General features: G+C 57.2%; 1 protein-coding gene across 2 annotated transcripts in view; it reads left to right on the forward strand.

Annotated features, from left to right (window-relative positions):
• Positions 1–22,385, forward strand: part of CSPG4 (chondroitin sulfate proteoglycan 4) — a 39,109-nt gene extending 16,724 nt beyond the window's left edge. For both annotated transcript variants that reach the window (XM_047795429.1, XM_047795428.1), the window contains exons 2-10: positions 4,139–4,302; positions 5,780–9,307; positions 10,462–10,944; positions 11,252–11,428; positions 14,132–14,330; positions 14,410–14,544; positions 14,644–14,810; positions 19,141–19,324; positions 19,631–22,385. In XM_047795429.1, the coding sequence (XP_047651385.1) occupies positions 4,139–4,302; positions 5,780–9,307; positions 10,462–10,944; positions 11,252–11,428; positions 14,132–14,330; positions 14,410–14,544; positions 14,644–14,810; positions 19,141–19,324; positions 19,631–21,465 (6,872 nt within the window). In that variant the 3' untranslated portion in view covers positions 21,466–22,385. The remainder of the gene's footprint in view (positions 1–4,138; positions 4,303–5,779; positions 9,308–10,461; positions 10,945–11,251; positions 11,429–14,131; positions 14,331–14,409; positions 14,545–14,643; positions 14,811–19,140; positions 19,325–19,630) is intronic.
• Positions 22,386–26,845: the final 4,460 nt, after the last annotated feature.

Raw genomic sequence — 26,845 nt, forward strand, 5'->3', positions numbered from 1 at the left:
AGTCACGGCGGGCAGGCACCGAGGGGCAGGACAGGCCTGGGCACAATCACTGCTCTGTCCTGGCAGCTCCCAGCCCACACGCGCACACATGCATAAACACACAGCCTTACGCAAACCCAAAATACACTCCCAGCAGCCACCCACACGCCTGCACACACGTGCAAGTACACATCTATGCAGCCCTGGATGCTCACATAGGTACCTTCTTCCAGACAGAGAAGCCCATAGCTGCGGCACTCTTCCTGCCCCTCCTACTTGTCCCCCATACCCCTTAGGACACCCTGCACCCCCGTGCCAAAGGCTTGGAGCCACCCAAGCAGCCATTACCATTTCCCTCTGCAAACTCACATTTGAGAGCAGACGCCAGAACAGAAATAGGACTAATCCTCACAGAAAGGAAGAGGAAAGAATGCCCATTTTATGGAATGGCAACACTGAGTCCTGACTTGGACCCCTTTTTCTGGCCCAGAGGGCAGCCCACATCACCGCTGCTGTCCTCAACCGATGTTTTGATGAATTTTAGGTCCTCTTCACCTAGGAGAGTCAAAGACAGGTCTCAAGGCAGTAATGGTGCCACCTCCCTTCCCCCACCACCCCAGCACCCCATTAGCCTGCTGAACCTGGTGTTGCCCACGCAGCTTTTCTCTCTACTCCTCTGTCTTCAGCATCTCCAGAACCTGTCTATGCCTGCCAGTCCCTCTGAGACCACCCACTTCCCTCTCTCTACTCCTCTGAACATCCTCGGGAGTTCCCATTGTGGCGCAGTGGAAATGAATCCAACTAGTATCCATGAGGGTGCGGGTTCAATCCCTGGCCTCGCTCAGTGGGCTAAAGATCTGGCATTGCCATGAGCTGTGGTATAGGTTGCAGACACGGCTCGGATCCCAAGTTGCTGTGGCTGTGGTGTAGGCCAGCAGCTGGAGCTCCGATTAGACCCCTAACCTGGGAACTTCCATGTGCCACACATGAGGCCCAAGCAAGCAAGCAAACAAACCCCTCACCTCCCTCAGGAAGCCCTCTGGGATTGACTCCCAGCTCATTACTTCTTTATCCTGCATTCCTTCTCCATTCAAAGCCCCTCTCCAACTGCAACTCCCCCCAAGCAGCCGAGGACAGGGATTCTGGGTTCTTACAACTGCAGCCCATCAGAGACAGTAAGAGAGGCAGCAGAAGGAGACCAAGAGATGGGAGGAGCGGCGCTGTCAGAGTTTCCAAAACCGTGGCCAGCAAGGCCTCAGAGGCCTCCGTTGGGGCAAGGGGGCTGCTGGGCCTGTTCACTCCCAGCAGCACAAGGCAGCTTGTGTGAGCCCTTTCCCGCCTTACCTCACAGGAAACAGCAGGGCCCGGCCCCTCAATGGGCCCATTCAGACCCCAGCTCTCTGGAAAGTACCTCTGCTTCCTGTTGCCCCCCTCCCCCGACTCTGGCCTGGAGAACCAGGCCAGACAGGCTGCTACTCTCCCTGCTGGGAGGGCGCTGGAGGCAGGTGGTTCGGTGGTTAGATCCAGCCAGCTACTCCAGTTCCTGCCTGGTCCCGAGCTTGACCATGCCCTGGCAGGTTGACATCCACCTGTCACAAAAGAAGCAGAGGGGCCCCCAACCAGTGTGTGGTAAGCAGGTAAACGTTTAGCAACACCCTCTGTGGGAGAGAGGGACCCTGATTTGTAGTGTTTGCCACTTTCCGTGGTATAACTATTCTCATTGGGCAACATCACCGGGCTTGTAAAATTCCTGCAAATGTAACAATCAGCTTTTGCCTGTTGCTCTAAGCCATGGTGGTGGCTCCGTCCTGCAGGGGCCATCTGCCCCCACTCTTTGCACTGTGGCTTCCCTCGGTTTAGGGTGCTCCGTTTTGTTCTCAAGAATCAATGACTTTGGAGTTCCTATTGTAGCGCAGCAGAAACGAATCCAACTAATATCCATGAGGAGGTGCGTTCAATCCCTGGCCTTGCTCAGTGGGTCAGGGATCCAGTGGTGCTGTGAGCTGCAGTGTAGGTCACAGACACAGCCTGGATCCCACATTGCTGTGGCTATGGTGTAGGCTGGCAGCTGCAGCTCTATTGGGACCCCTAGCCTGGGAACTTCCATGTGCCATGGGTGTGGCCCTTAAAAGGGGAGGAAAAAAAAAAAGAAATAAAAAGAATCAATGACCTTGCAGGCAAGGCATCCCTGTAGGCGCCTGCCAGCTGCCAGTTCCCTGGTCTGCCCCTCACGGCACCAAGGTGTGCTGGGCCTGCTAGGCTGTGTCTGCCTGGATGGTTTTGCCATTCTCCTTTGATTCCTTTCACTTCCCAGGCAAGGCTCTGGTGTTGCCAGCAAGTGCCGGCAAGAGGAGCTAAGTAGAAGGGGTTCCGGCTCAGCCCGAGGGGAAGAGCATTGTCTTCCGGACATCCCTCCATCCCTCCGGGCTGCATTGTGTCCTTAGGGCGTACAAGTCTGGGACACCTCCAGTGGCTGCTGCTACTTCCTCAGATGCCGGTCAGCTGCCTCAGGCTGCCCCGAGGACCAGCATGTATATGGCTAGTGCCAGATGATCCCTTATCAAGACCATCAGCCTTTACTCATTCTCATGGGATTTAAGAGAAGCCTAAGGGAGATGAATCATCTTTTTAACCCATGCCTGCCCCCCCCCACCACCACCCTAGTCCCAGACGTCAAGGGAGTAGAGTCAAAAATTATATTTGGCACTAATCTCCACAAAAGGGATGAACTAGAAATTGTGGCAGCAGGTTGGAGGTCAAGGGAGGCTAATTTGGGGAAACTGGAGAGGGGGGACAGCTTGAAAAAGGAGATGTCCCAGTGTGAGACAAAAGGGGCCTGGAGTTCCCATAATGGCTCAGTGGTTAACAAATCTGACTAGGAACCGTGAGGTTAAGGGTTTGATCCCTGGCCTCACTCAGTGGGTTAAGGATCCAGTGTTGCCTTGAGCTGTGGTGTAGATTGCAGAGGTGGCTCAGATCTGGCATTGCTGTGGCTCTGGCATAGGCCAGTGGCTATAGCTCTGATTAGACCCCTTGCCTGAGAACCTCCATAAGCTGCAGGTGTGGCCCTGGAAAAGACAAAAAGACAAAAGGAGGGGGGCGGACCATACACGGTGACCACTAATGCTGGGAAACCCCAAATATGACCTCCTGCCTTAAGGGGCCTTCTGGCCTCCCCATCAGGCCCCCAGTCCCTCCAGGCCTTTTGTTTTTTGTTTTTTGGGGGGGTGGTTTTGGCTGCACCAGCAGCATGTGGAAATTCTCAGACCAGGGATCAAAAACCCATCACAGTGTATCTTTAATCCACTAGGCCACCAGGGAACTCCTCCCAGGCCTTGTTTTCAGCCTCAGACCCAGGCTTGGAGAACTCAGCTGCTGTCATCCCTGGGTTCCTGGCCATGGTGGAAATAATGGGGCCAGATCCAACCTCTCACCAGGGACCACTAATAGCTAAGCAGCAGGGAGCAATATGGGTGATGGAGGAAGTTTTGGCCCATTTGGGGCCCAGCACAGAACATGGTCTCCATCTGGCCTCGGAGGCTTTTCTCCTCGGTGGACTCAAGCCAAAATGTGCCACCCCCACCTCTAAGGGCAATTGGAAGCATGGCCAAGAGAGAAGCAGGGATGGGCGGGTTACCTGGCTTATTAGCACCACCACCAGAGCCCAGCCATGGCCCCAGCCAATTCACGGGGCATGATGTGGAAAGTGTTGCCCAGGAGCCAAACCTTATGGGAGAAGGAATTTGAGCAGGGATCAGTTTGGGTAGAGGCGGTACTCCTAGAACTTCACTCCTGGAGGTTGGGAGCATCAGGCCAGTGATGGTTTCCTTTTGAGCCAGGGAGGAAGCAGACCCAGGAGGGAGATTCCTCTGGGCCCCAGAGGAAGAGAGCCAGAGCTTTCTGAGGCCTCTGATCCCAGAAACCTCTGAGGAAGAGACCTGAGATGCTTGACATTGCTGGGTCTGGCCTCTTTCAGAGCCAGGGTCTGGGATGGATGCAAGGGGAGGCTGAGCCTTCTCATGCCAGGACCAAGCAGGTACTGGATGCAGCTGAGGCCACAGGACAGTGCCACATAGGCCTGCAGCCCACCTGCCTACCCTGCAGCACCTCTCCTCCAGGCAAGGAGCTGAGCTTGACCACAGCTCTCTCTGTCATACAGCCTCCTTCTTTGGAGAGAACCACCTGGAGGTGCCTCTGGCCACGGCGCTGGCTGACATTGACCTACAGCTGGAGTTTTCCACGTCTCAGCCCGAAGCCCTTCTTCTCCTGGCGGCAGGCCCGGCGGACCACCTCCTCCTGCAACTCTACTCGGGTCGCCTGCAGGTCAGTGACCTCTCCCCGCTGGACTCCTTTACTAGTTTTGAGTGGCCCACAACCAGCTGTGTGACCTTGTGCAAGTCACTTTCACCGTGAGGTCCCAAGTTGCCCACTGTGAGATGGACAGCAGCATCCCAGGAGGTGTGACTCGCCCATGAACTGGCTCGGCACCCCCTCTTCCTAGTTGCACTTCTCACCACAATCCCTAGCCAGCCCTTTGTGTTATGACCACACCAACTGCTTTCAGTTCCCTGCCGTCTCGTGGTCTCTTGCTGCCAGGTCTTTGCTCACTACACACCCTCTGCCTGGGGCATGCCTCACTCGTTCCCTGCACCAGCTTAACTCCAGCCTCTCCTTGAAGTCTCAGCATGGGTGTCCCTTCCCCACATGGGCTGGGTCCCCTCTCCTGGGTTCCAGCACCCCTGTGCACCCCTCTGGCATAGCATCAATCACCCTGTATCACCATGGTCTGTTGGTGATGAAACAACCAGTACTGCCACAGCTTCCTCATTTTTCTCTTTCATCCTTCAAATCTCCACAAGCATTATTAGCAAGGATTCTTTTGATTGTCTCTTGAGACGTTCCCCTAGCCATGAAGAGTTTGAGAACCTAATGTCTTAAGCCAAATTGGAGGGTCTGCTTCCACACCCCAGTGGGGAGAGGTCTATGGCCTGGTCATCCATCAGTCCATCTGCTGCTGTCATTGCTCCTCATTGCCACAAAGTGTCACTGTTGAACACGGCCTGGTACAGCAGAGCACTGATGCTCTTCCTCTCTACCAGGTATATTGATGCCACACCCCCAGAAATGGCTCCAAACCTGGACCCCCAAGGCCATAAGTTCTCAGTGCACTGCTCTTTCAGTTCCCATATTCTGCCACCACCCATTCTACTATCTCAGTGTGGGAGCAGCTCACCAGAGCCAGTTTTGGAGACAGAGCCATGTCCCTCTTCTCTCCCCAGGGATCTCCCCTCACTCTAGGTCAAGAGATTTTCTTTACTAACCTGAAAAATACAGAGCATCTCATTGGGCTCCCATCCCTGAGCAGTGAGCCTGGCTGCCTCAGTGGCCCCAAGGTGTTTTTGCTCTACTTCAGGGGACTCATCAGGGGATTCCCAGGTGTCCATTATTCCAGGGGTGGAATCGTCTGCACCTGGCACCTGTCATCCCAGAAAAGAGAGGAAGAATAAAAGAATTTAGGTTGACTCTCTAGGAAAGCATTTTGCTGCATGACAGTTCTTTGTGGGAAGGGACCACATCTGATTCACATTGGGATCCCCTGAGCCCATCCAGGCCTGGCACAGAGATCACTCTGGTGAGTGAGGAAACAGGTGGCAGGAAAGGGAGAGGGGTAGCATGAGGAGCCCTTGTCCTAGGCCTTCTGCTCTGGGGACCCCACATGTGGAAGACCAGCTCTGCTTTTACCACAGAAGTGATGGACTCAATGTGCTTACCCCACCCCCTATCCCCCATCTCTCCCCAGGTCAGACTTATCCTGGGCCGGGAAGAAGTAAGGCTGCAGACCCTGGCAGAGATGCTGCTGAGTGACTCTGTCCCCCACACCGTGGGGCTGACTGTGTCAGACAGCTGGGCCTCGTTGTCAGTCGATGGGTTCCTGAACGCCTCAGCCCTAGTCCAGGGGGGACCCCTGGAGGTCCCCTATGGGCTCTTCCTGGGGGGCACTGGGAGCCTCGACCTTCCCTACCTGAGGGGAGCCAGCCGACCCCTGCGGGGGTGCCTCCACACAGCCACCCTCAACGGCCGCAGCCTCCTCCGGCCACTGACCCCAGACGTGCCTGAGGGCTGTGCCGAGGAGTTTTCTGCCGGTGATGATGTGGCCCTGGGCTTCTCTGGGCCCCACTCACTGGCTGCCTTCCCTGCCTGGGGCACTCAGGATGAAGGCATCCTGGAGTTTACCCTCACCACACGGAGCCGGCAGGCACCCCTGGCCTTCCAGGCAGGGGGCCGGCATGGGGACTTCATCTACGTGGACATATTCGAGGGCCACCTGCGGGCAGTGGTGGAGAAGGGCCAGGGCACCGTACTGCTCCACAACAGCGTGCCCGTGGCCGATGGGCAGCCCCATGAGGTCAGTATCCACGTGGATGCTCACCGGCTGGAAATCTCCGTGGATCAGTACCCAACACGTACTTCCAACCGCGGGGTCCTCAGCTCCCTGGAGCCACGCGGCAGTCTCCTCCTTGGGGGGCTGGATGCAGAGGCCTCTCGCCCTCTCCAGGAACACCGCCTGGGCCTGGCTGTCAATGTCTCCCTGCTGGGCTGCTTGGAGGATCTCAGTGTCAATGGCCAGAGGTGGGGGCTCCGGGACGCCTTGCTGACTCGCAGCATGGCAGCCGGCTGCCGGCTCGAGGAGGACGAGTATGAGGAGGACGCCTATGGTCCCTACGAAGCTCTCTCCACCCTGGCACCCGAGGCTTGGCCAGCCATGGAGCTGCCTGAGCCCTGCGTGCCAGAACCGGGGCTGCCTCCTATCTTTGCCAATTTCACCCAGCTGCTGACCACCAGCCCACTGGTGGTGGCCGAGGGCGGCACAGCCTGGCTGGAGTGGCGGCACGTGCAGCCCACACTGGACCTGAGCGAGGCCGAGCTGCGCAAATCCCAGGTGCTGTTCAGCGTGAGCCGCGGGGCCCGCCACGGCGAGCTAGAGCTGGATATCCCGGGCGCCCAGGCGCGGAAAATGTTCACCCTCCTGGACGTGGTGAACCGCAAGGCCCGCTACGTCCACGACGGCTCCGAGGACACATCCGACCAGCTGGTGCTGGAGGTGTCCGTGACAACTCGGGGGCCCGTGCCCTCCTGCCTTCGGAGGGGTCAGACGTACATCCTGCCCATTCAAATAAACCCTGTCAACGACCCGCCCCGTGTCATCTTCCCGCACGGCAGCCTCATGGTGATCCTGGAAAACACTCAGAAGCCGCTGGGCCCGGAGATCTTCCAGGCCTACGATCCAGACTCCGCCTGCGAGGGCCTCACCTTCCAGCTCCTTGGGGCCCCCGCCGGCCTCCCCGTGGAGCGCCGAGACCAGCCTGGGGAGCCAGCCACCGAGTTCTCCTGCCGCGAGCTGGAGGCAGGCAGCCTAGTCTACGTCCATCGAGGCGGGCCCGCCCAGGACCTGACGTTCCGGGTGAGCGATGGGCTGCAGGCCAGCCCCCCAGCCATGCTGAAGGTGGTGGCGGTCCGGCCCGCCATTCAGGTCCGCCACAACACGGGGCTGCGCCTGGCCCAGGGCTCCGCTGCACCTGTCTCGCCTGCCAACCTGTCGGTGGAGACCAATGCCGTGGGGCAGGATGTGAGCGTGCTGTTCCGGGTCACCAGCCCCCTGCAGTTTGGGGAGCTGCAAAAGCAGGGGGCAGGCGGGGCAGAAGGCGCTGAGTGGCGGCCCACACAAGCATTCCACCAGCGGGACGTGGAGCAGGGCCGCGTGCGGTACCTGAGCACTGACCCACAGCACCGCACCGAGGACACTGTGGAGAGTGTGGCCCTGGAGGTGCAGGTGGGCCCAGAGACCCTGAGCAATCTCTCCTTCCCAGTGACGGTCCAGAGAGCCACGGTATGGCTGCTGCGACTGGAACCTCTAGACACCCAGAACACCCGGCAGAAGGCCCTCACCACAGCCCACCTGGAAGCCACCCTGGAGGAGGCAGGCCCAAACCCCACCACCTTCCACTATGAGGTGGTTCAGGCCCCCAAGAAGGGTAATCTTCGGCTACAGGGCACTCGACTGTCAGACGGTCAGGGCTTCACCCAGGATGACCTGCAGGCCGGCCGGGTGACCTATGGGGCCACAGCACGTGCCTCAGAGGCAGTCGAGGACGCCTTCCGTTTTCGGGTCACCGCCCCGCCACACTTCTCCCCACTCTACACCTTCCCCATCCACATCAGTGGGGATCCAGACGCCCCTGTCCTCACCAACGTCCTTCTCTCAGTGCCCGAGGGCGGCAAGGGCGTCCTCTCTGCTGACCACCTCTTTGTCAAGAGCCTCAACAGTGCCAGCTACCTCTATGAGGTCATGGAGCGGCCCCGTCATGGGAGGTTGGCGTGGCGGGGGGCAGAGGATAAGGTCACTACGGTGACGTCCTTCACCAACGAGGACCTGCTTCACGGCCGGCTGGTCTACCAGCATGATGGCTCTGAGACCACAGAAGATGACATCCCGTTTGTGGCTACCCGCCAGGGCGAGGGCAGTGGTGGCATGGCCTGGGAGGAGGTACGGGGTGTCTTCCGCGTGGCCATCCAGCCCGTGAACGACCACGCCCCTGTGCAGACCATCAGCCGCGTCTTCCACGTGGCCCGCGGTGGGCGGCGGCTGCTGACTACAGACGACGTGGCCTTCAGCGATGCCGACTCCGGCTTTGCTGACACTCAGCTGGTGCTGACCCGCAAGGACCTCCTCTTCGGCAGCATTGTGGCTGTGGATGAGCCCACGCGGCCCATCTACCGCTTCACCCAGGAGGACCTCAGGAAGAGGCGGGTCCTGTTTGTGCACTCGGGGGCCGACCGCGGCTGGATCCAGCTGCAGGTGTCCGACGGGCAGCACCAGGCCACCGCGCTGCTGGAAGTTCAGGCCTCAGAGCCCTACCTCCGTGTGACCAATGGCTCCAGCCTTGTGGTCCCTCAAGGAGGCCAGGGCACCATCGACACTGCCGTGCTCCACCTGGACACCAACCTAGATATCCGCAGTGGGGACGAGGTCCACTACCGTGTCACAGCCGGCCCACACTGGGGGCAGCTGCTCCGGGCCGGCCAGCCAGCCACAAGCTTCTCCCAGCAGGACCTGCTGGATGGGGCCATTCTCTACAGCCACAACGGCAGCCTCAGCCCCCGTGATACCCTGACCTTCTCTGTGGAGGCAGGGCCTGTGCACACGGATGCCACCCTTCAAGTGACCATTGCCCTAGAGGGGCCACTGGCCCCACTGCAGCTGGTGCAGCATAAGAAGATCTATGTCTTCCAGGGGGAGGCGGCTGAGATCAGAAGGGACCAGCTGGAGGTAAAAGGCTGGGGGCCGAGGGCAGGGGTATGGCCAGGTAAAGAGGGCCCTTCCCTCCAGCCTTCATGCCATGCATGCTTGGATGGTTTGGGACGTGCCTGTGGTGGCTTCTGGGCCAGGGGTGTGCACATGCCTTGGGTATGCTCCTGTACATGTTCCTGTTGTGTGCCTGAGGGTTTCTGGGGAGTTTATTGCACATAAGGCTGCCTATGGGTTGTGTGTGCTTCCACGTGTCATGTGCCCATGTGTCCATGCTGTGGCCAACCAGGCAGATTCCTGGGCCCCAGCCAAACCACAGAATCTCTGATGTGGAGCCTGAGAATCTGTATTTGAATAATGATAAGTTCTCCGGAAGGTGTTTATGAGTACAAACTTTGAGGACAGTAGGCTTTGGAGACAGTCTTGGCTGCCCTCCCAGCTCCCATGTCCTCAGCTCTCTTCCCAAACCTCACACCAGGCCTCGGGGTCTGGAGCAGGCTTCTGACCACCAAGGAACCTCAGAGAGCAACCACAGGCTGTCCAGCAGGATCATTGCCTTTCTGTGTGACCTCACACCAGCTGTTTGCCCTCTCCGGGCCTTATTCTCCTACACTGCCAACTTCTGAGCCTCTGTGGTTCCAGCTGTCTGGACTTTGGGGCAGACTCTGACTAAATATGTCCGATGTCAGGAAGTCTTCACTTGGGAGAAGGCAGCATTTGAGCCAGGCTTTGAAGTCTGGGGTTTACCAGCAGAGAACAGGGGGACGGGATTCCAGGCAGAGGGACGGAATCAGGAATGTGACTTTAGGGATGGAGAATTAGCCTTTTGTGGCTGGACTATTGGATGAGGGAGCACCTTCCTTCCTGGCCCTTGGGCTGGACTACGATCTGCAAGCTCCATAGGGCCTATAGTTAGGCATCCGTGTCACTGAGAATGATAGGGCGCCCTCGGGTGGCAGAGGGTGGCAATAGCATAGCAGGGGTAGTCTGCGTGCCTGTGTCCTGCAGCTACGTGGGACATAACGTGTGTGTCTCTGTCCACACATTTGCACTTTTGTGTGTGGTGAGACTGTAGGTCCATACCACTGAATCTGAGAATATGGGACTGTGCACATCTCTGAGAGTGTGAATCAAAGGCCTCAACAGCCTCCCTCTGTGGCCCCTCTGTTAACCAGGCAGCCCAGGAGGCAGTGCCACCAACAGACATCATGTTCTCAGTGAGGACCCCACCGAGTGCCGGCTACCTGGTGATGTTGTCCCACGGCACCACAGCCGCCGAGCCGCCCAGCCTGGACCCCGTACACAGCTTCTCTCAGGAAGCAGTGGACGCGGGTAGGGTCCTGTACCTACACTCCCACCCTGAGGCCTGGAGCGATGCCTTCTCCCTGGATGTGTCCTCAGGCCTGGGTGCGCCCCTCCAGGGCATCCGCATGGAGCTGGAGGTGCTGCCTGCTGCCATCCCACTGGAGGCGCAGAACTTCAGCGTCCCTGAGGGCGGCACCCGCACCCTGGCCCCTCCACTGCTCCGCATCAAGGGGCCCTACTTCCCCACGCTGCTGGGCCTCGACCTGCAGGTGCTGGAGCCACCCCGGCACGGGGCCCTGCGCCGAGTGGAAGGACCTCCAGATGGAGCCCTCAGCACCTTCTCCTGGAGAGAGGTACGGCTGTCATAGAGACCCAGGGTGCGGCTTGGGAGGCAGGAGCCCACATCTTTAGAGCACATCCTCTTTAGATACCTTATCTCATCACTGGCAGGGAGAGATGAATGTCCCGGTTCCCTCACTCCTTCATTCCTTCACTCTGGGAGGAATGGCCGTCCCCATTTCCACCTGCAGAAACTGAAAAGCCCTGAAGGAGTCAATCTCCTCCTGCACCCAAAGGCAGGGCATGAAGGGTGCTGGGTCTGAGACCCACCAGGAGTCAGGCCTGCTGGGGCCTGACCTCCAGCCCTGGACCTGCCCGCAGGTAGAACAGCAGCTGATCCACTATGTGCATGACGGGAGCGAGACGCTGGCAGACAGCTTCATCTTAGTGGCTAATGCTTCGGAGATAGACCGCCAGAGCCATCCCGTGGCCTTCACCATCACCATCCTGCCTGTCAACGACCAACCCCCTGTCCTCACCACAAACACAGGCCTGCAGGTGAGAGCATTCTAGAACCACCTCCCGCCTCCCCTCCCAGAGAGAGACCCAGCACATAGCTCCCCCTCTCTGAGCCTCAGGTTCCTCTTCTGTAAAATGAGGACACTGCCACATGCCTCACTAGGTTATCGGGAAGCGAGAAGAGCTATTGCACTGAAAATAGAACACAAGTTAAGGCTTTCTTATTGGACACTTCTAAGTGCAGTAGACAGCCTTGTGCATGGGCATGCTTGGCCCTGTCTTCCCTGGACTCACCTTTAGCAGGAAGCTTTTGCAGTGGCTCAAGACCAGATCTCCTCGGAGTTCCCGTCATGGTGCAGTGGTTAATGAATCCGACTAGGAACCACGAGGTTGCGGGTTTGGTCCCTGGCCTCGCTCAGCAGGTTAAGGATCCAGTGTTGCCTTGAGCTGTGGTGTAGGTCACAGATGCGGCTCAGATCCCACATTGCTGTGGCTCTGGCATAGGCTGGCAGCTACAGCTCCAATTAAGACCCCTAGCCTGGTAACCTCCATATGCCACGGGAGCAGCCCCAGAAAAGGCAAAAAGACAAAAAAAAACAAAAAACAAAAAAACTCCTGAAGAAAATTCTTTCAAACCCTTAAAGGTAAGAGTTCCCATCCTGGCTCAGTGGAAATGAACCCGTCTAGTTTCCATGAGGTTGCGGGTTCAATCTCTGGCCTCACTCAGAGGGTTAAGGTTCCAGCATTGCCGTGAGCTGTGATGCAGGTGGCAGACACAGCTCAGATCCCACATTGCTGTGGCTGTGACGTAGGCTGGCAGCTACAGCTCTGATTCTACCTCCAGCCTGGGAATCTCCATATGCCGTGGGTTCAGCCCCAAAAAGACAAAAAGATAAAAACAAAAAAAACCCTTGAGGGTGGACTCCAACTGCTCCCCACTTCCACCTGCAGCAAATCATGGCCACATCTTGGCTCCCCAGCTCGCTGCCTCTTACACTACTGCAGAGTAGTGGTGCCCCCATCCATCAGAAGTGGAGGTTGAGGCCAAGACAGGTAACATAACTTCTCCAGGGGTCACAAAGGAAGTTACTGGTGGAACTGAAAGAGTGTGGCTTGACCGAGGCCGCACAGCAGGATAGCGAATGGCAGGGCCTTGGATGCTGACTTCTATGGTATGAACTCTGGGTCAGAAGCAGCCATGGAAGGTTTCAAAAGAGGGCTAATGGGCTGTCTGTGACATGGGGCACTGGGAATCTTTGCTGGTATAGGATGTGCCTGGTGGAGAGGCCAGCAGAGGATAAGGTACAGCTAAGGGCTGCCCTGGGACCACAGTCAGATGGTGCTGTGTGGCATTTCAGCCACAAGATGGCGCTGCCCACTGTGTTTGTGCCGGGAACCCCGCACTGACGCTCAGCCTCTGTACTTGGTGGCCCTCCTTCCAGTGTTCCGGCAGAGGTCTGCCTTGGACTGGGGGAAGGAATCCCAGAGGGCTCAGTTTTCCAGGGATAGAAACCCCTCCCCAATACTGCCCATAAGTTGCTGACCCAGCAGGACATGTAACAGGGCCCTGGGAGCAGGATCCTGCCCTGCTAGCTGGTGGGAGGCCTTGGGGAGGAAGTGCTCCCCTTCCCTCTGAGCACAGGGAGAGGCTGCCTGCACCCAGCATGTCCTCACCCACCTGCCTGGGGCCTGTGATTGCACTGGAAACACTGGGCTCCATCCCTCCCAGTATTGCTCCAGTTTACCAAGCCTCCCATACCCTCCCTCGTATGGAAGGGGAGCCCACTTCTAAATATCCTGGGCAGGAGTTCCCATCGTGGTGCAGCGGAAATGAATCCGACTAGGAACCATGAGGTTTCAGGTTCAATCCCTGGCCTTGCTCAGTGGGTTAAGGATCCAGCATTGCCGTGAGCTGTGGTGTAGGTCATAGACGTGGCTCAGATCCTGCGTTGCTCTGGCTGTGGTGTACGCAGGCAGCTATAGCTCCGATTACACCCCTAGCCTGGGAACCTCCATGGGCCGTGAGTGTGGCCCTAAAAAGACAAAAAGACTATATGAATAAATAAATAAATAAATAAATATCCTGGGCAGACCAAAATCACCATGCCCAGGAATTCCTGTTGTGGCGTGGCGGTAATGAACCTGACTAGTATCCATGAGGACACAAGTTCGATCCCTGGCCTCACTCAGTGGGTTAAGGATCTGGCTTTGCTGTGAGCTGTGGTGCAGGTGCTACTCGGATCTGGTGTTACTGTGGCTGTGGCGTGGGCCAGCAACTGCCACTCTTATTAGACCCTTAGCCTAGGAACTTCCATATGCCAAGGATGCAGCCCTAAAAAGCCAAAAAACAAACAAACAAATAAACCACCATTCCCATAGTGTGGCAGACTCACCATGGAGGGTCTGAAGAGAGACCCCTGCCCTGCCAGTGAGCCACATTAAGCAGCACTCCGGGTCATGGTAAAGGGCTCTCTAGAGGTAAATTTCCATGAGTTCACCTTAGAGACAAGCAGGACTCGGGTAGGTGGGGAGCAGGGAGCTTTCTCATGGAGGCCCTTGGGCTAACAGGGCAAGGTGAAGAGGCTGAGGCTTTGTGCAGGGAAGCCCAGGACAGCGTGCACCTCCATGCCAGCTAAGAGCCTGAGCCCAGTGCTTGGAGCCCTGCTCGCCACCCCAGGGCCTAGGAGGAAGGAAGTGGGTGAGCTTGGCCAGGGCAGAACCTTCACAGGCTTGTGTCCCCAGATGTGGGAAGGGGCCACTGTGCCTATCCCTACGGAGGCCCTTAGGGGTGCAGACAACGACTCAGGACCCGAGGACCTGGTCTACACCCTTGAGCAGCCCATCAACGGACGGGTATTGCTGCGGACAGAGCTGGGCACCGAGGTCCACAGCTTCACCCAGGCCCAGCTGGACGGCGGGCTTGTGCTGTTCTCACACAAAGGTAAGTGCTGAGAGGTGGGGATGCCCTGAGCGTGGGCGCCGGCATGGGCCAGCGAGACCCAACTCCACCCCTGTCCTAGGAGCCCTGGATGGAGGCTTCCGCTTCAGCCTGTCTGATGGCGAGCACACTTCCCCTGGACACTTCTTCCGGGTGGTGGCCCAGAAGCAGCCGCTCCTCTCGCTGGAGGGCAGCCGGACGCTGACCGTCTGCCCAGGTGGGTGCACCACGTCAGGGTCATACTGCCTCTCCAGCCATTGCAGGCCTTGCCCTGGCTCCCGAGCCAAGGCTGACAGTCCCCTTTTGCCTCTCGCAGGCTCTGTCCAGCCACTCAGCAGCCAGAGCCTGCGAGCCAGTTCCAGCGCAGGCACTGACCCCCACCACCTGCTCTACCAGGTGGTGCAGGGTCCCCAGCTTGGCCGGCTCTTCCACACCCAGCGGGGCCCCGCTGGGGAGGCCCTGGTGAACTTCACTCAGGCAGAGGTAAGGACCCCTCTCTACAGCCACCACTTAGACTCCGGCCTGGAATAGCCCACTCTGCCTCTGGACACACATGTGGACATGGGTACGAGCTCCAGCAGCGTTGGCAGCCACTCCCAGGGCTCACCATGGTCCGGCCCCTGCATGCCCCCCTCCAAGGGCCACCAACCAGTCAGGACCACCGGGGCTTAGTGTTCCAGGGCAGAAAGAAGGATGCAGGAAGTCAGAGCTATAGGGGCTCAGAACAGGGATGATGTTCTGGGGCTTGGCTTCCAGAAGAAACTACAGTTGGACCCTAGGAGCTGGAAATAATATGCTGCGTGGGGGACACTAGATACCCCAATGGCTGATGGGGGCAGTGCTTGGTTCAAGGGGATAGAGTTTGGGATGAAGGCAGCTGCTGGGCTGGTGAACAGAGGTGTAAGCCTGGGGCTCAGGTCAAGAGCAGCAAGAAGCAGAATGGGTCCTGAAAGCAGATGAGTGGGCAGAAGGCAGCTGAGTAGGTGAGTTAGGAGCAAAGCTGCCATCCATCCATCCATCCATCACAGCAGCTTCAGGACACAGCTGTCCCACTGCACGCCAGAGGCCATCAGTGAAAACCAGAATTGAGTCACAGGAAGGGTCAGACTGATACGCTGCTGGCATCACAGAGCCCTCTATGCTGTACCAGTGGAGCCAACAGCCATCACTTAAATTAAGGTCCCTTCTAAGTGCAAAAGGTGCAAGCATTCTAGGGCAGCCCTGGTTCTCCCTAGGGCAGGGCAGTATGGAACTTTCAGGCATCGGGGAAGGAAGTCACCTTAACAAGGGCAGGAAGAGTCTCTCAGTCCTCCCGCATCAACATCCCCCAGGCCTGGGTTCTCTGTTCTCCCAGCTTCTGCTATGGCCCCCTTTCTGCTCCTCCCCACAATGAAATATTCAGCAGGCTGGAGGCTGTAGCAGCTGTGCACCCTGAATCCCTGGGAGCCTTTGTCATTGGATGCCCAGGAAGGAGGAGGAAGTCCCCTCCCGGACCTGCTCTGCTTCCCTCACACCCCAGCAATCCAAGTTCTAGAATGAATGGCCCCTAGGGGGTCTGGCTGGCAGGGCCACCCAGGGAAGCTGGGAGGAGGGCAGGACTGGGTGAAGGGGGCAGGCAGGACTGACAGCGCCACTGTCCCTCCATCCTCCGAGTTGGGTGGGGCAGGGATCAGCTTTTCCCACTTTACAGATGAGGAAACTGAGGCTCACAGAGAGAGGTCAGGTGACTTCATTCCAAGTCCATGGCTAGTAAGAAGCAAAACCAGGACTGTGCCTTCAGACTGCTGGCCCAAGATTTCTTTCACCAAAGAACACTGCTGGTTCCCAGAGCTCAGGAAGCCCTCCCACCTCACCTGTGACTTGCCTCATCCCCAGCCAGTCACCCCCACCCACAAGGAGCTCCTGTACCCAGACATCCAACTTCCCACCCCCACCCCTAAGGGTCTCCATTTCCTCCCCACCCACCCATTGGCCTGGGCCAGAGGTTACAGCTGGTAGTCCTTGCAGGCCACAGCTGGCCCACAGATGTGTTTTACTTGGCCTGCACATGCCTTTAATATTTTTAAATTAGTGGTCAAGATATAACCTTTGGGGGATTACACACACACACACACACACACACACAGAAGCCCTGATTTCCAGTTTCTTATAAGACCTGTGTTCCCTCTTCCGGCCATCAACTGAAGAGCAGCTGTCCCTTTGACTGGCTCTGCTCCCGTCTCGACCAGGCAAGCCTCCCCAGTTCACAACCCCCCTGCTCCTAGAATCTCCCGCACGCTGTGATCCCAGTCAGTTTCCCTCTCTCTATTGCACAAGTCCTGTTTTTCTGAAAGAAGGAAAATAGTTCCCTGTGTCTCCCGAAAGGGGAAAACAAAAGATAAGCCAAGAAGACATGTTGGGATTAGAAGGGGGAGGGAACGGATTGCTTGAGGGAAGTGGAGACTATGCCTTAGTGTTTAACAGGCAGATGGCCCTGGAGCACAGCGGGTGTGGCTGGAGTGGAGTTGCCGTGGGAGGCGTGGGAGGAGGGGAGGTCACGGGTAACAGGGTCACACGGGGTCTTTGAGGCCAAATGAGCCCTTGTACTGTCTGAGCGAGAGTGACATAGCCTTATTTACATGGTTAAAGCTTCACTCTGGGAGTTCCCTTCATGGCTCAGTGGAAACAAATCTGACTAGCATCCGTGAGGAGGCAGGTTCGATTCCTGGCTTCTCTCAGTGGGTTAAGGATCCAGCACTGCCATGAGCTGTGATGTAGGTGGCAGACATGGCTCAGATCCAGCATTGCTGTGGCTGTGGTGTAGGCCAGCAGCTATAGTTCTGATTCGACCCCTAGCCTGGGAGCCTCCATATGCTGCGTGTGCGGCCCTAAAAAATAATAATAAAATGAAAGTTCACTCTGACTTCTGTGTCAAGAACAAACTGTAGAGGGGGTGGAGCAGGGGCCAAAGCCAGGATGCAGGAGGTTTGGGCAATAATCCAGGTCAGAAATGATGGTATGTGAGAGGAGGAGAGGAATCAGTGGTGACTCAAGGGCTTGGGGCTTGAACCACTGGAAGAACAGAGCTGTGCCCTCTGCAGTGGGAACCTGGGAGCGATGGGGCAGGTCAGGGGTCATCTGGGACATACTGAGTTTGAGACGTCCCTCAGACATCCCCACGGAGCTGCCCGAGAAGCAGGTGGTCATGAGCCTGGAGTTTGGGAGAGCACAGCCGGGCTGCAGATACAAATAAAGGGGTCATCTCGTGGCTGGCATTGGAGGATGTGAGGCCCACTGAGAGCCCGTGAGCAGTGCCTGTAGCTAGAGTCTCAAGGCCAAGCCACAGACATTGAGGAGAAGGGGCAGGACCAGCAAGAGTCTGTGAAAAGGCAACTAGTGAGGTCGGAGGGAGACTAAGAGAGCAGAACCTCTTGGAAGTCACCAGGTGCGCTCAAGGAAGGAACGCTCGATTGGGTAGAATGCTGCTGAGCGGATGAGTGAAAGGAGGCCTGGGAACAGACCACTGGGTCCAGCAACCCAGAGGCCATTGTGCCCTTGGCAGCCATAGGAGCGGAAGCCTGGGTGGAGTGCACTCAGAATGGCATGCGAAAGAGTGTAGACTATTCTTTTTGGACTCTGCTGCAAAGAAGAGCAAAAAAAAAAAGGAGTTCCCTGGTGGCTTAGTAGGTTAAGGATCCAGCATTGTCACTACTGGGGCTCTGGTCCCTGCAATGGTGGGAACTTGACCTCTGGCCCAGGAACTTTTGCATGCCTCAAATTCAGCCAAAAAAGAAGAAGGGAGTTCCCGTCCTGGCTCAGTGGTTAACGAGGAACCATGAGGTTGAGGGTTTGATCACTGGCCTCGCTCAGTGGGTTAAGGATCTGGTGTTGCCGTGAGCTGTGGGGTAGGTCGCAGATGTGGCTTGGGTCCCACATTGCTGTGGCTGTGGTGTAGGACAGCGGCTGTAGCTCTGATTCAACTCCTAGCCTGGGAACCTCCATATGCTGCAGGTGCGGCCCTAGAAAGACAGAAAGACAAAAAAAAAAAAGAAGAGGAAAAGAGGGGAAGGAGCAAATGTTGGTGGAAAAAGTGAAGTCAAGAAGTTTTTTCCTTTTTTGTGTGTGTGCTTTTTTTTTTTTTTTTTTTGTCTTTTTAGGGCCACCCTCACTGCTTGTGGAAGTTCCCAGGCTAGGGGTCGAATCAGAGCTGTAGCTGCTGGGCCTACACCACAGTCACAGCAACTGGGGATCTGAGCCACGTCTGCAACCTACACCACAGCTCACGGCAATGCCAGATCCTTAACCCATTGAGTGAGGCCAGGGGTCAAACCTGCGTTCTCATGGATACTAGTCCACTGAGCCACAATGAGAACTCCAAGAGAAGTTTTTTTCTTTAAGGTGGAGGGTTAGCTTAGTTGTGTAATGATGAGAATGACTCACCTGGGGGAAGAAAGACAGGAGATGGTAAGAGCGGTGTCTTCAGAGAGAAAAGAGGCAGGGATTTCATTGCAAAAGAGGAAAGATATGCTGTTGAGAGAAACACGGAGAGGAAGACTTGCCCCAGGGGCAGAGCTGGGGCTTGACAAAGGCATCCGGCTGCAGCTCCGGGCTCTTCACTGTCATGGGACTGTTTTATGGTGACCCACTGAGTTGATGAGGGAGAGTGCAGGTTCCAGACAACGTGATGCACAGCAGGGAGCACCTCAAGGGAGGCTGGACGCTGAGGGGCTGGCAGGGAGATCCAAATGCCCCACCTGGGACCAGCCTGTGACGAGGCTCCTGGGCACCACGGGCTAGACCTGCCTCCCATCCCAACAATGGGTTATCCCCACAGGTATATGCTGGGAATGTTCTCTATGAGCACGAGATGCCCCCCGAGCCCTTCTGGGAGGCCCGCGACACTCTGGAGCTCCAGCTCTCCTCACCTCCTGCCCCCGATGTGGCCGCCACCCTTGCTGTGTCCGTGTCTTTCGAGGCTGCCTGTCCCCAGCGCCCCAGCCGCCTCTGGAGGAACAAAGGTGAATTGCATGATTGAGCTGGCAAAGTTGGGGGGACACTGGGAGAGGCCCAGAGAGGAGGGGACATAGGCCAAGGTCAGTAGTTCATGGAAATTCCCAGGACATGGTAAATTATAGAGAGGGTGGGTGAGTGGGGAGGCTTTGAGGTCAGATTCTGGTCCTCCTGGGCCCCTGGGCCCCTGAGCCCCAACCTGGGGCACCTGGCCTGAGGCGGGAGGCACAACCTTGCCTTGAGGACCTGGGTCCAAGGGGCCACAGCTCTGCCCTCAGCGGATGGTAGCATCATCGCCTGTGTTCCGCCCCCAGGTCTCTGGGTCTCCGAAGGCCAGCGGGCCGAGATCACCACGGCCGCCCTCGATGCTTCCAACCTCCTGGCCAGTGTCCCATCACCGCAGCGCCTGGAGCATGACGTGCTCTTCCAGATCACACAGTTTCCCACAAGGGGCCAGCTGTTGGTGTCCGAAGAGCCCCTCCACGCTGGGCGGCCCCACTTCCTGCAGTCTGAGCTGGCCGCAGGGCAGCTGGTGTACGCCCACGGCGGTGGGGGCACCCAGCAGGATGGCTTCCGCTTCCGCGCCCACCTCCAGGGGCCAGCTGGGACCTTGGTGGCGGGACCCCACACCTCAGAGGCCTTCGCCATCACAGTGCGGGACGTGAATGAGCGGCCCCCTCAGCCACAGGCCTCCATCCCACTCCGGCTCACCCGGGGCTCCCGCAGTCCCCTCTCCCGGGCCCAGCTGAGCGTGGTGGACCCAGACTCTGCTCCTGGGGAGATAGAGTACGAGGTTCAGCGGGCCCCCCACAATGGCTACCTGAGCCTGCCGGGGGCCAGCCCAGGGCCGGTGACCCGCTTCACCCAGGCTGATGTGGATGCAGGGCGGCTGGCCTTCGTGGCCAATGGGAGCAGCGTGGCGGGCATCTTCCAGCTGAGCGTGTCTGATGGGGCCAGCCCGCCCCTGCCCATGTCCCTGGTTGTGGACGTCTTGCCCTCAGCCATTGAAGTGCAGCTGCGGGCACCCCTAGAGGTGCCCCAGGCTGTAGGGCGCTCCTCCCTGAGCCGGCAGCAGCTCCAGGTGGTTTCCGATCGGGAGGAGCTGGACGCAGCCTACCGCCTCACCCAGGGGCCCCGCTACGGGCACCTTCTGGTGGGCGGGCAGCCCGCCACGGCCTTCAACCAGCTCCAGGTAGACCAGGGTGAAGTGGTCTTTGCTTTCACCAACTTCTCCTCCCCTCACGACCAGTTCAGCATCCTGGCACTGGCCAGGGGTGCCAACGCGTCGGCCACAGTGAATGTCACCGTAAGGGCTCTGCTGCATGTGTGGACAGGTGGACCATGGCCGCAAGGTGCCACCCTCCGCCTAGACCCCACCGTCTTAGATGCGGGCGAGCTGGCCAACCACACGGGCAGTGTGCCGCGCTTCCGGCTCCTGGCGGGACCCCGGCACGGCCGTGTTGTCCGTGTGCCCCGGGCCAGGACAGAGCCCAGGGGCGGCCAGCTTGTGGAGCAGTTCACCCAGCAGGACCTTGAGGATGGAAGGCTGGGGCTGGAGGTGGGCAGGCCAGAGGGTAGCCCTCCTGGTCCTGCCGGCGACAGTCTCACTCTGGAGCTGTGGGCAAGGGGTGTCCCTCCTGCCGTGGCCTCACTGGACTTTGCCACTGAGCCTTATAATGCGGCCCGGCCCTATAGTGTGGCCCTGCTCAGTCTGCCTGAGGCTGCTCGGACAGAGGCAGGGAAGCCAGAGAGCAGTACCCCCACAGGAAAGCCAGGCCCAGCGGCCTCCAGCCCCGTGCCCGCCGTGGCCAGGGGAGGCTTCCTGGGCTTCCTCGAGGCCAACATGTTCAGCATCATCATCCCCGTGTGCCTGGTCCTCCTGCTCCTGGCCCTCATCTTGCCTCTGCTCTTCTACCTCCGCAAACGCAACAAGACGGGCAAGCACAACGTCCAGGTGCTGACTGCCAAGCCCCGCAATGGCCTGGCGGGCGACAATGAGACCTTCCGCAAGGTAGATCCCGGCCAGGCCATCCCACTCACAGCGGTACATGGCCAGGTTCCCCCACAAGGGGGCCAGCCTGACCCAGAGCTGCTGCAGTTCTGCCGGACATCCAACCCTGCCCTCAAGAACGGCCAGTACTGGGTGTGAGGCCTGGCCTGGGCCCAGATGCCGATCAGGCCAGGGACAGGCTTGCTCAGGCCCCGGCCCCCATGGCTCCCCTGTCCTGGTGCTGTCTGAATGTTCCCAGAGCCAGAAGCCCTGGGGACACCAGGGGTGGAGGGTGTTGGGAAGAAGTCCCAGGGGTCCAGGACCACGTGGAGTCAAGAGCTGGAACCTCCCCAGCTCACTCTGAGCCAGGAGAACTTCATGGGGCCGAGGGCAGAGGCAGGCTCAGAGTCAGTCCCCTGCCCTGGAGCTGGTGTGGGCTGTCACAACCAGACCCACTTCCTAGATGGTCAGGACTCTGGGTCGTGGGTCTGTGACCTTGGGTAAGTCACACCTGACCCAGGCTGCTAAGAGGACAAGGGAAAGAAAGAGAAGGGAGGGACAGATGGGGACTCCTAGCTTTTCCACGCCAAGCCAGGCCTCCGCACAGGTCTGCCCCACAGTTGAGAGGAAAACTTTTTTCCCCTGGTTTTTTAGGGAGATGATGTTCCCTGGAGCAGAGGGCAGGAGGAGAAAGCTCCTCCACTCCCCGGAAGGCATAAACCAGTAGAATAATATGTCCAGGGTGCAAGCCGGGTGGGTCGCTCTGGGATGGGTTTAATTAAGGGAGATTGCAAGGAAGCTATTTAATACGGTGCTGAGCTAGCCGAGACTGATGGAGCCTCTGGGGTGAGGGGTAGAGAAGGGTCTGAGGCCAGCTCATTCTCAGGGCCCCACCTTGATGGGCTGATGGCTAGGCCAGCATGGGTCTGTGGCCTCGGAGTGGGTTGGGCTGGGGGGCATGTAGGGTCTCAGGCCAAGGACCATTGCAGTGCCTGTGTTCCCCTGCAGATGGAGGAGTGGGTACTTGGGGGCACTCAGTTCCACAGTGCCTGGATAAACGGTGCTTCAGAGGTTCTGGACAGCTGCGTGTTTTTTGTCTGACTATGCACTGGGCCCTTTTCCCCACCAGCCTACACTCCCCTGATGCGGGCCATCCTGCTGGACGTCAGCCACCAGGATGGATGGGGCCTGAATGTCCACCTCCTAGAGCCTTCCAGATATCCTCTGACAATCTTTTGTGGGATGGAACCAAAGCCTGTCAGTTTAGTAGAGATAGGCTAGATCCTCTCCAAGGAGAAGAAAGAAGGAAAGGAAGGAAGGAAGGAAGGAAGGAGAGAAGGAAAAAGAGAGAAAGAAGAAAGAAAGAAGAAAAGAAGAAAAGAAAGAAAGAAGAAAAGAAAGAAAGAAAGAAAGAAAGAAAGAAAGAAAGAAAGAAAAAAAAGAAAGAAAAAAAGAAAGAGGGAAGGAGGAAGGAAGGAAGGGGAAAGAGAGAGAGAGAGGAGAAGGGAAAGAGAGAGAGAAAGAAAGAAAGAAAGAGAAAGAAGGAAAGAAGAAAGAGGGAAAGAAAGAAAGAGGGAAAGAAAGAAAGAAAAAGAAAGAAAGAAAGAAAGAAAGAAAGAAAGAAAGAAGAAAAGAAAGAAAGAAAGAAAGAAGAAAAGAAGAGGGAGGGAGCGAAGGAAGGAAGGGGAAAGGAGAGAGAGAGAGGAAGGGAAAGAGAGAGAGAAAGAAAGAAGAAAGAGAAAGAGAAGCAAGAGGGAAAGAAGAAAGAGGGTAAAAAAAAGAAAGGAAATAAAGAGAGGAAAAAAGAAAAGGAGAGGAGAATTTTTTTTTTTTTGTTTGAAGAAAGGAGGGTAAGAGAAAGAAAGAAAGAAAGAAAGAAAGAAAGAAAGAAAAAGAAAGAAAGAAAGAAAGAAAGAGAGAGATGAAACCAAGAGATGTTCAAAGTCCTAGCCGTAGATTTCTTAGCCCAAGTTTGGCCTCCAGCCCTGCTCCTTTCCACCCACCTTCGGAGCAGCAAAGGTGAGGAGAGAAAGGGACTTGGGGATCCCAAGGCTGGGCCATGGTGCTAGGGGCAGCAAAGGCAGAGGGGGACTACCACTGGTGCTCCCCTCAGCTTCCTGAAGATTTTCACGAGGAAGATTTCTGCTGGTCTTTACCCTTCCAGCAAGAAGACCAAGGTAGCCCTTTCTCAAAGGCAGAACGAGCAGCAAGGGTTCCACAAAGTCAGCTGTCCCTGTACGTGGCCTGAGAGCCCATCTCTTGATGACAGATGGGTCTGAGACACAGCATCCTCAGAAGACCCTTTGTGAGTTGCCAAGGAGCCACCACCCTCTGGCCCCTTCCCTTTGTAGGGTCTCCCAAGGTCAAGGGAAGTGGAAGCAGATTCTGAGTCCCAGGTTATACTCCAGGCCCTTGGGAGCAGGTTGAAATCCTCAGAAGAAAAGCAGCATGAGGGCCATCTGCGCTCTGCAGTGGGGGGGGGGGAGGCCGCAGGGGATGATGGGGCCCAAGCACAGCTGGACTGGGTTTGGAGAACCCCAGCCAGCCTTTGGCAGCCTTTGATCTGCGTCACCTCATCCCTGTGCCTCAACATCTGTAACATCTGAACCAGGAGTTAGGGCGAGAGAGGAGATTCCCTCCTCCCCCCCGGTGCTATCCCGGACCACCCCTTCCCAGGATGCCCTTTGCATCTCAGCATCCAGCCTCCTAGAGCCTCCCCTGTTCTCAGAAGTTCTAGAGAAGAAACCTGGAATCCTGGTAGATCACTGCTGAAAAGGCCCCCAGAGGACCAAGGAGGCTGGGGTCGAAAGGGAGGGGAAGAGCGTTGCCCAGAGTCACGCACATCCAGTCAGCTGGAGAGTGGACCAGGCCCCTGAGGCACAGCCAGCTCCTGTTGTCACACTGCAAGCCTCCCCCTCACAGAAGGTGGCCAGGACCCATAAGAGAGGGCCCTGCAGAGATCCCTCCATACCCAGAGCTCTTGATCCTGGCCCCAGCTTCCTTTCACAAGCCTGGTCTCTCCAGCAACCCCCAGGCCAGCCTCATCCAGGGGCTCTGCCAAGGGCATCTCCATGCCACACCCCACTGTCTGCCCTACCTCTCCCCGGGGATCGCAAGGCTGCATCCTCAGGGTCCTGATATCCAGGGCCAGTCTCCACCCAGGACAACCAGTTTCCCTGGGAGTGTAAGCCGAGGAGGGTGACAGACCTGCCAGGCAGGATCTGGCCTCGGCTCAGGTTTCCCCCAGAGGTCTGCTGACACCCTCTCTGTTCCCGCAGCCTGGCCTGCCCTACCCCCAGTGAGCTGGCATGGGCTGACACTACTCCAGCTCATCTCAGCCTGGGCTGGACAGTGGGCTGGCATCCAGGCTCTGTGCCAGCAGCTCTGCCAAGACCTGGGAGAGGATCATTCACTGGCATACCAACCTCAAAACCCGTTCTAAATATGGGGGCTCGATTTAAGTAAACCCTTGCAGGTTTCAGACATGCATCAGAGGCTTAAGAGGGTTGTCAGCCACCTTAAAAACTAACTCACCGTTCCTTCCTTTAGGGAGCCAATTCCTCCTAGGCACTGAGGATAGGAGCCAAGCTGTGTACAAGTGCCCAGGAATGTCCAGAAATCTCCAACCATCTTACACACTCACGTGCACACGTGTGCATGCACACACAATGCTCTTGTGCTCAAAGCTGTTCACTTTCAGACCTTCAGAAACAAAACACAGAGATAAATACTTGCTTATGTAATACATATGCGCGCGCGCACACACACATGCACACACAAGTGCACACACAAACTTTAAAGTTAGGTGAACCTCATCTATGGCCCTCCCACTGTCCCAGGAGCCAAGGACCAGGATGTCCTGTCCCCAGACCCAAGCTGACATCAGCAGAGCTGGAAGTGACCCCACAGCAAGAAGGGTGGATGATGGGGGTGTCGGGAACAGAGTAAGTGTTGCCAGAGGGGCCCGGGTCCCCAGCTTGGAAGCTTGGAAGCCACCCTCAATGGTTTAGCCTCTTAGGTGCTGAGGAAGGAGCTCCCTTTGAGTCCCTCTCCTCATTCTAGGAACTGGCCCTTTAAGGAAGTTTCTATGGCAGCTGTAGAAGCTACAGAGCTGGAACCATCATCCTCCAATAGGAAGCAAGAGAAGTGGTCCTCCTCCTCCTCCTCCTCCCAACTAACCCCTCCTGACCAATGAGAACAGTCAGGGGTGCTGGCATCTTCCTCTGAGTCCTGAAGATTCCAGATCTTAAAGGGATGGAGGTACCAGGGCAGCCCCCCAGAGTTCTCCGGTTGGGTCTTCTGTTCCTGGCTGTCACATGTGAGGGAGCCCTGGCAAGTAAATGGAGCTGAGATGGGGACCAGACCTGTTGGACCCCTCTCTCCACAGCCCCTGTCCCATCCTAAAGCCTCTTATAGTTAACACCATCCCTGGGTAGTTATTACTAGGATTAGTCAGGCATTGACAAGGGCATTTGGTGCCAAAAATGCTGTGGGACATACAGATAGAAATTTACCCAACACTTCCTGAAGAGCTCCAGACATGCCAGTGAGTCTCTACCACACCACGTGTGCCCTAACCCAGCAACGTGAGCTGGCTGCTGAGGGAAAGCCCAGAGTGGGAGGGAAGCTGGCTCTGACTGCTTCCTCCTCTCCTTACAGACTGTCCGGCCTTTCCATGGAAGGAGCAGCCACGCAGTGGCTAATGCCGAGCATTCCCAACTGAGCTCCTGGTCACATTTCCATTCTCAGTGCAATGAGGTATAGTGTTTAACTGATAGCTGCTATCCTCATAAAAGGTGCCAGCTCCTCAGAGAGTCCCCTGTGTCCACGGGCATAACTGGTGGGTTGTGGTGTGTTCCTTCACGTGTCAGATGCCCTAGGAGTCCCTAAAGACAGAAGCAGCCCTTGGTTAAATCAACCAGTTACCAAGATGGAACTTTTCTACCCAAACGCAGCCTCAGCTGAGGGCTGGAGGATCTTCCCAGGCCCCCAACCTGGGAACTGCCAGCTCTGTTAGCCCAGAGCCCAGAGCTAAACCCAAGACTTCCTTCTGATGCCTGGTGAGTGAGCTTACAGAGGCTGCAAGTGTCGGCCGTGAACCCCCAATTAGATGTATTGTCTAAGTCCTCGAAGCAGAGGAGAGTGAGGTTGACAGCGGCCAGGTCTGATCCAGTGGAGAGTGAGGTTGACAGCGGCCAGGTCTGATCCAGTGGGGAGCGAGCTTACAGAGGCTGCAAGTGTCGGCCGTGAACCCCCAATTAGATGTATTGTCTAAGTCCTCGAAGCAGAGGAGAGTGAGGTTGACAGCGGCCAGGTCTGATCCAGGGGGAGGAAGCTGCCTATCCAACTACCAGCCAGGCCTGATCTGTAAGCTGGATCCCTCCCCACTCCCACACTTACCTCCCAAAAACAGGTCCCTGGAAGTTCAGCAGCCCCTGCAGTCTGCCTTCTGTGATCCAGCAGGTCCTTCCTTCCCTGTCTTCTCCCCGCCTGCAGAGGGAGGGACTAAGGGAGGTGTCCAGCCAAGGTCACCAGTCGG

This window comes from Phacochoerus africanus, chromosome 9, assembly GCF_016906955.1.
Source record: "Phacochoerus africanus isolate WHEZ1 chromosome 9, ROS_Pafr_v1, whole genome shotgun sequence".
Taxonomy (NCBI): domain Eukaryota; kingdom Metazoa; phylum Chordata; class Mammalia; order Artiodactyla; family Suidae; genus Phacochoerus; species Phacochoerus africanus.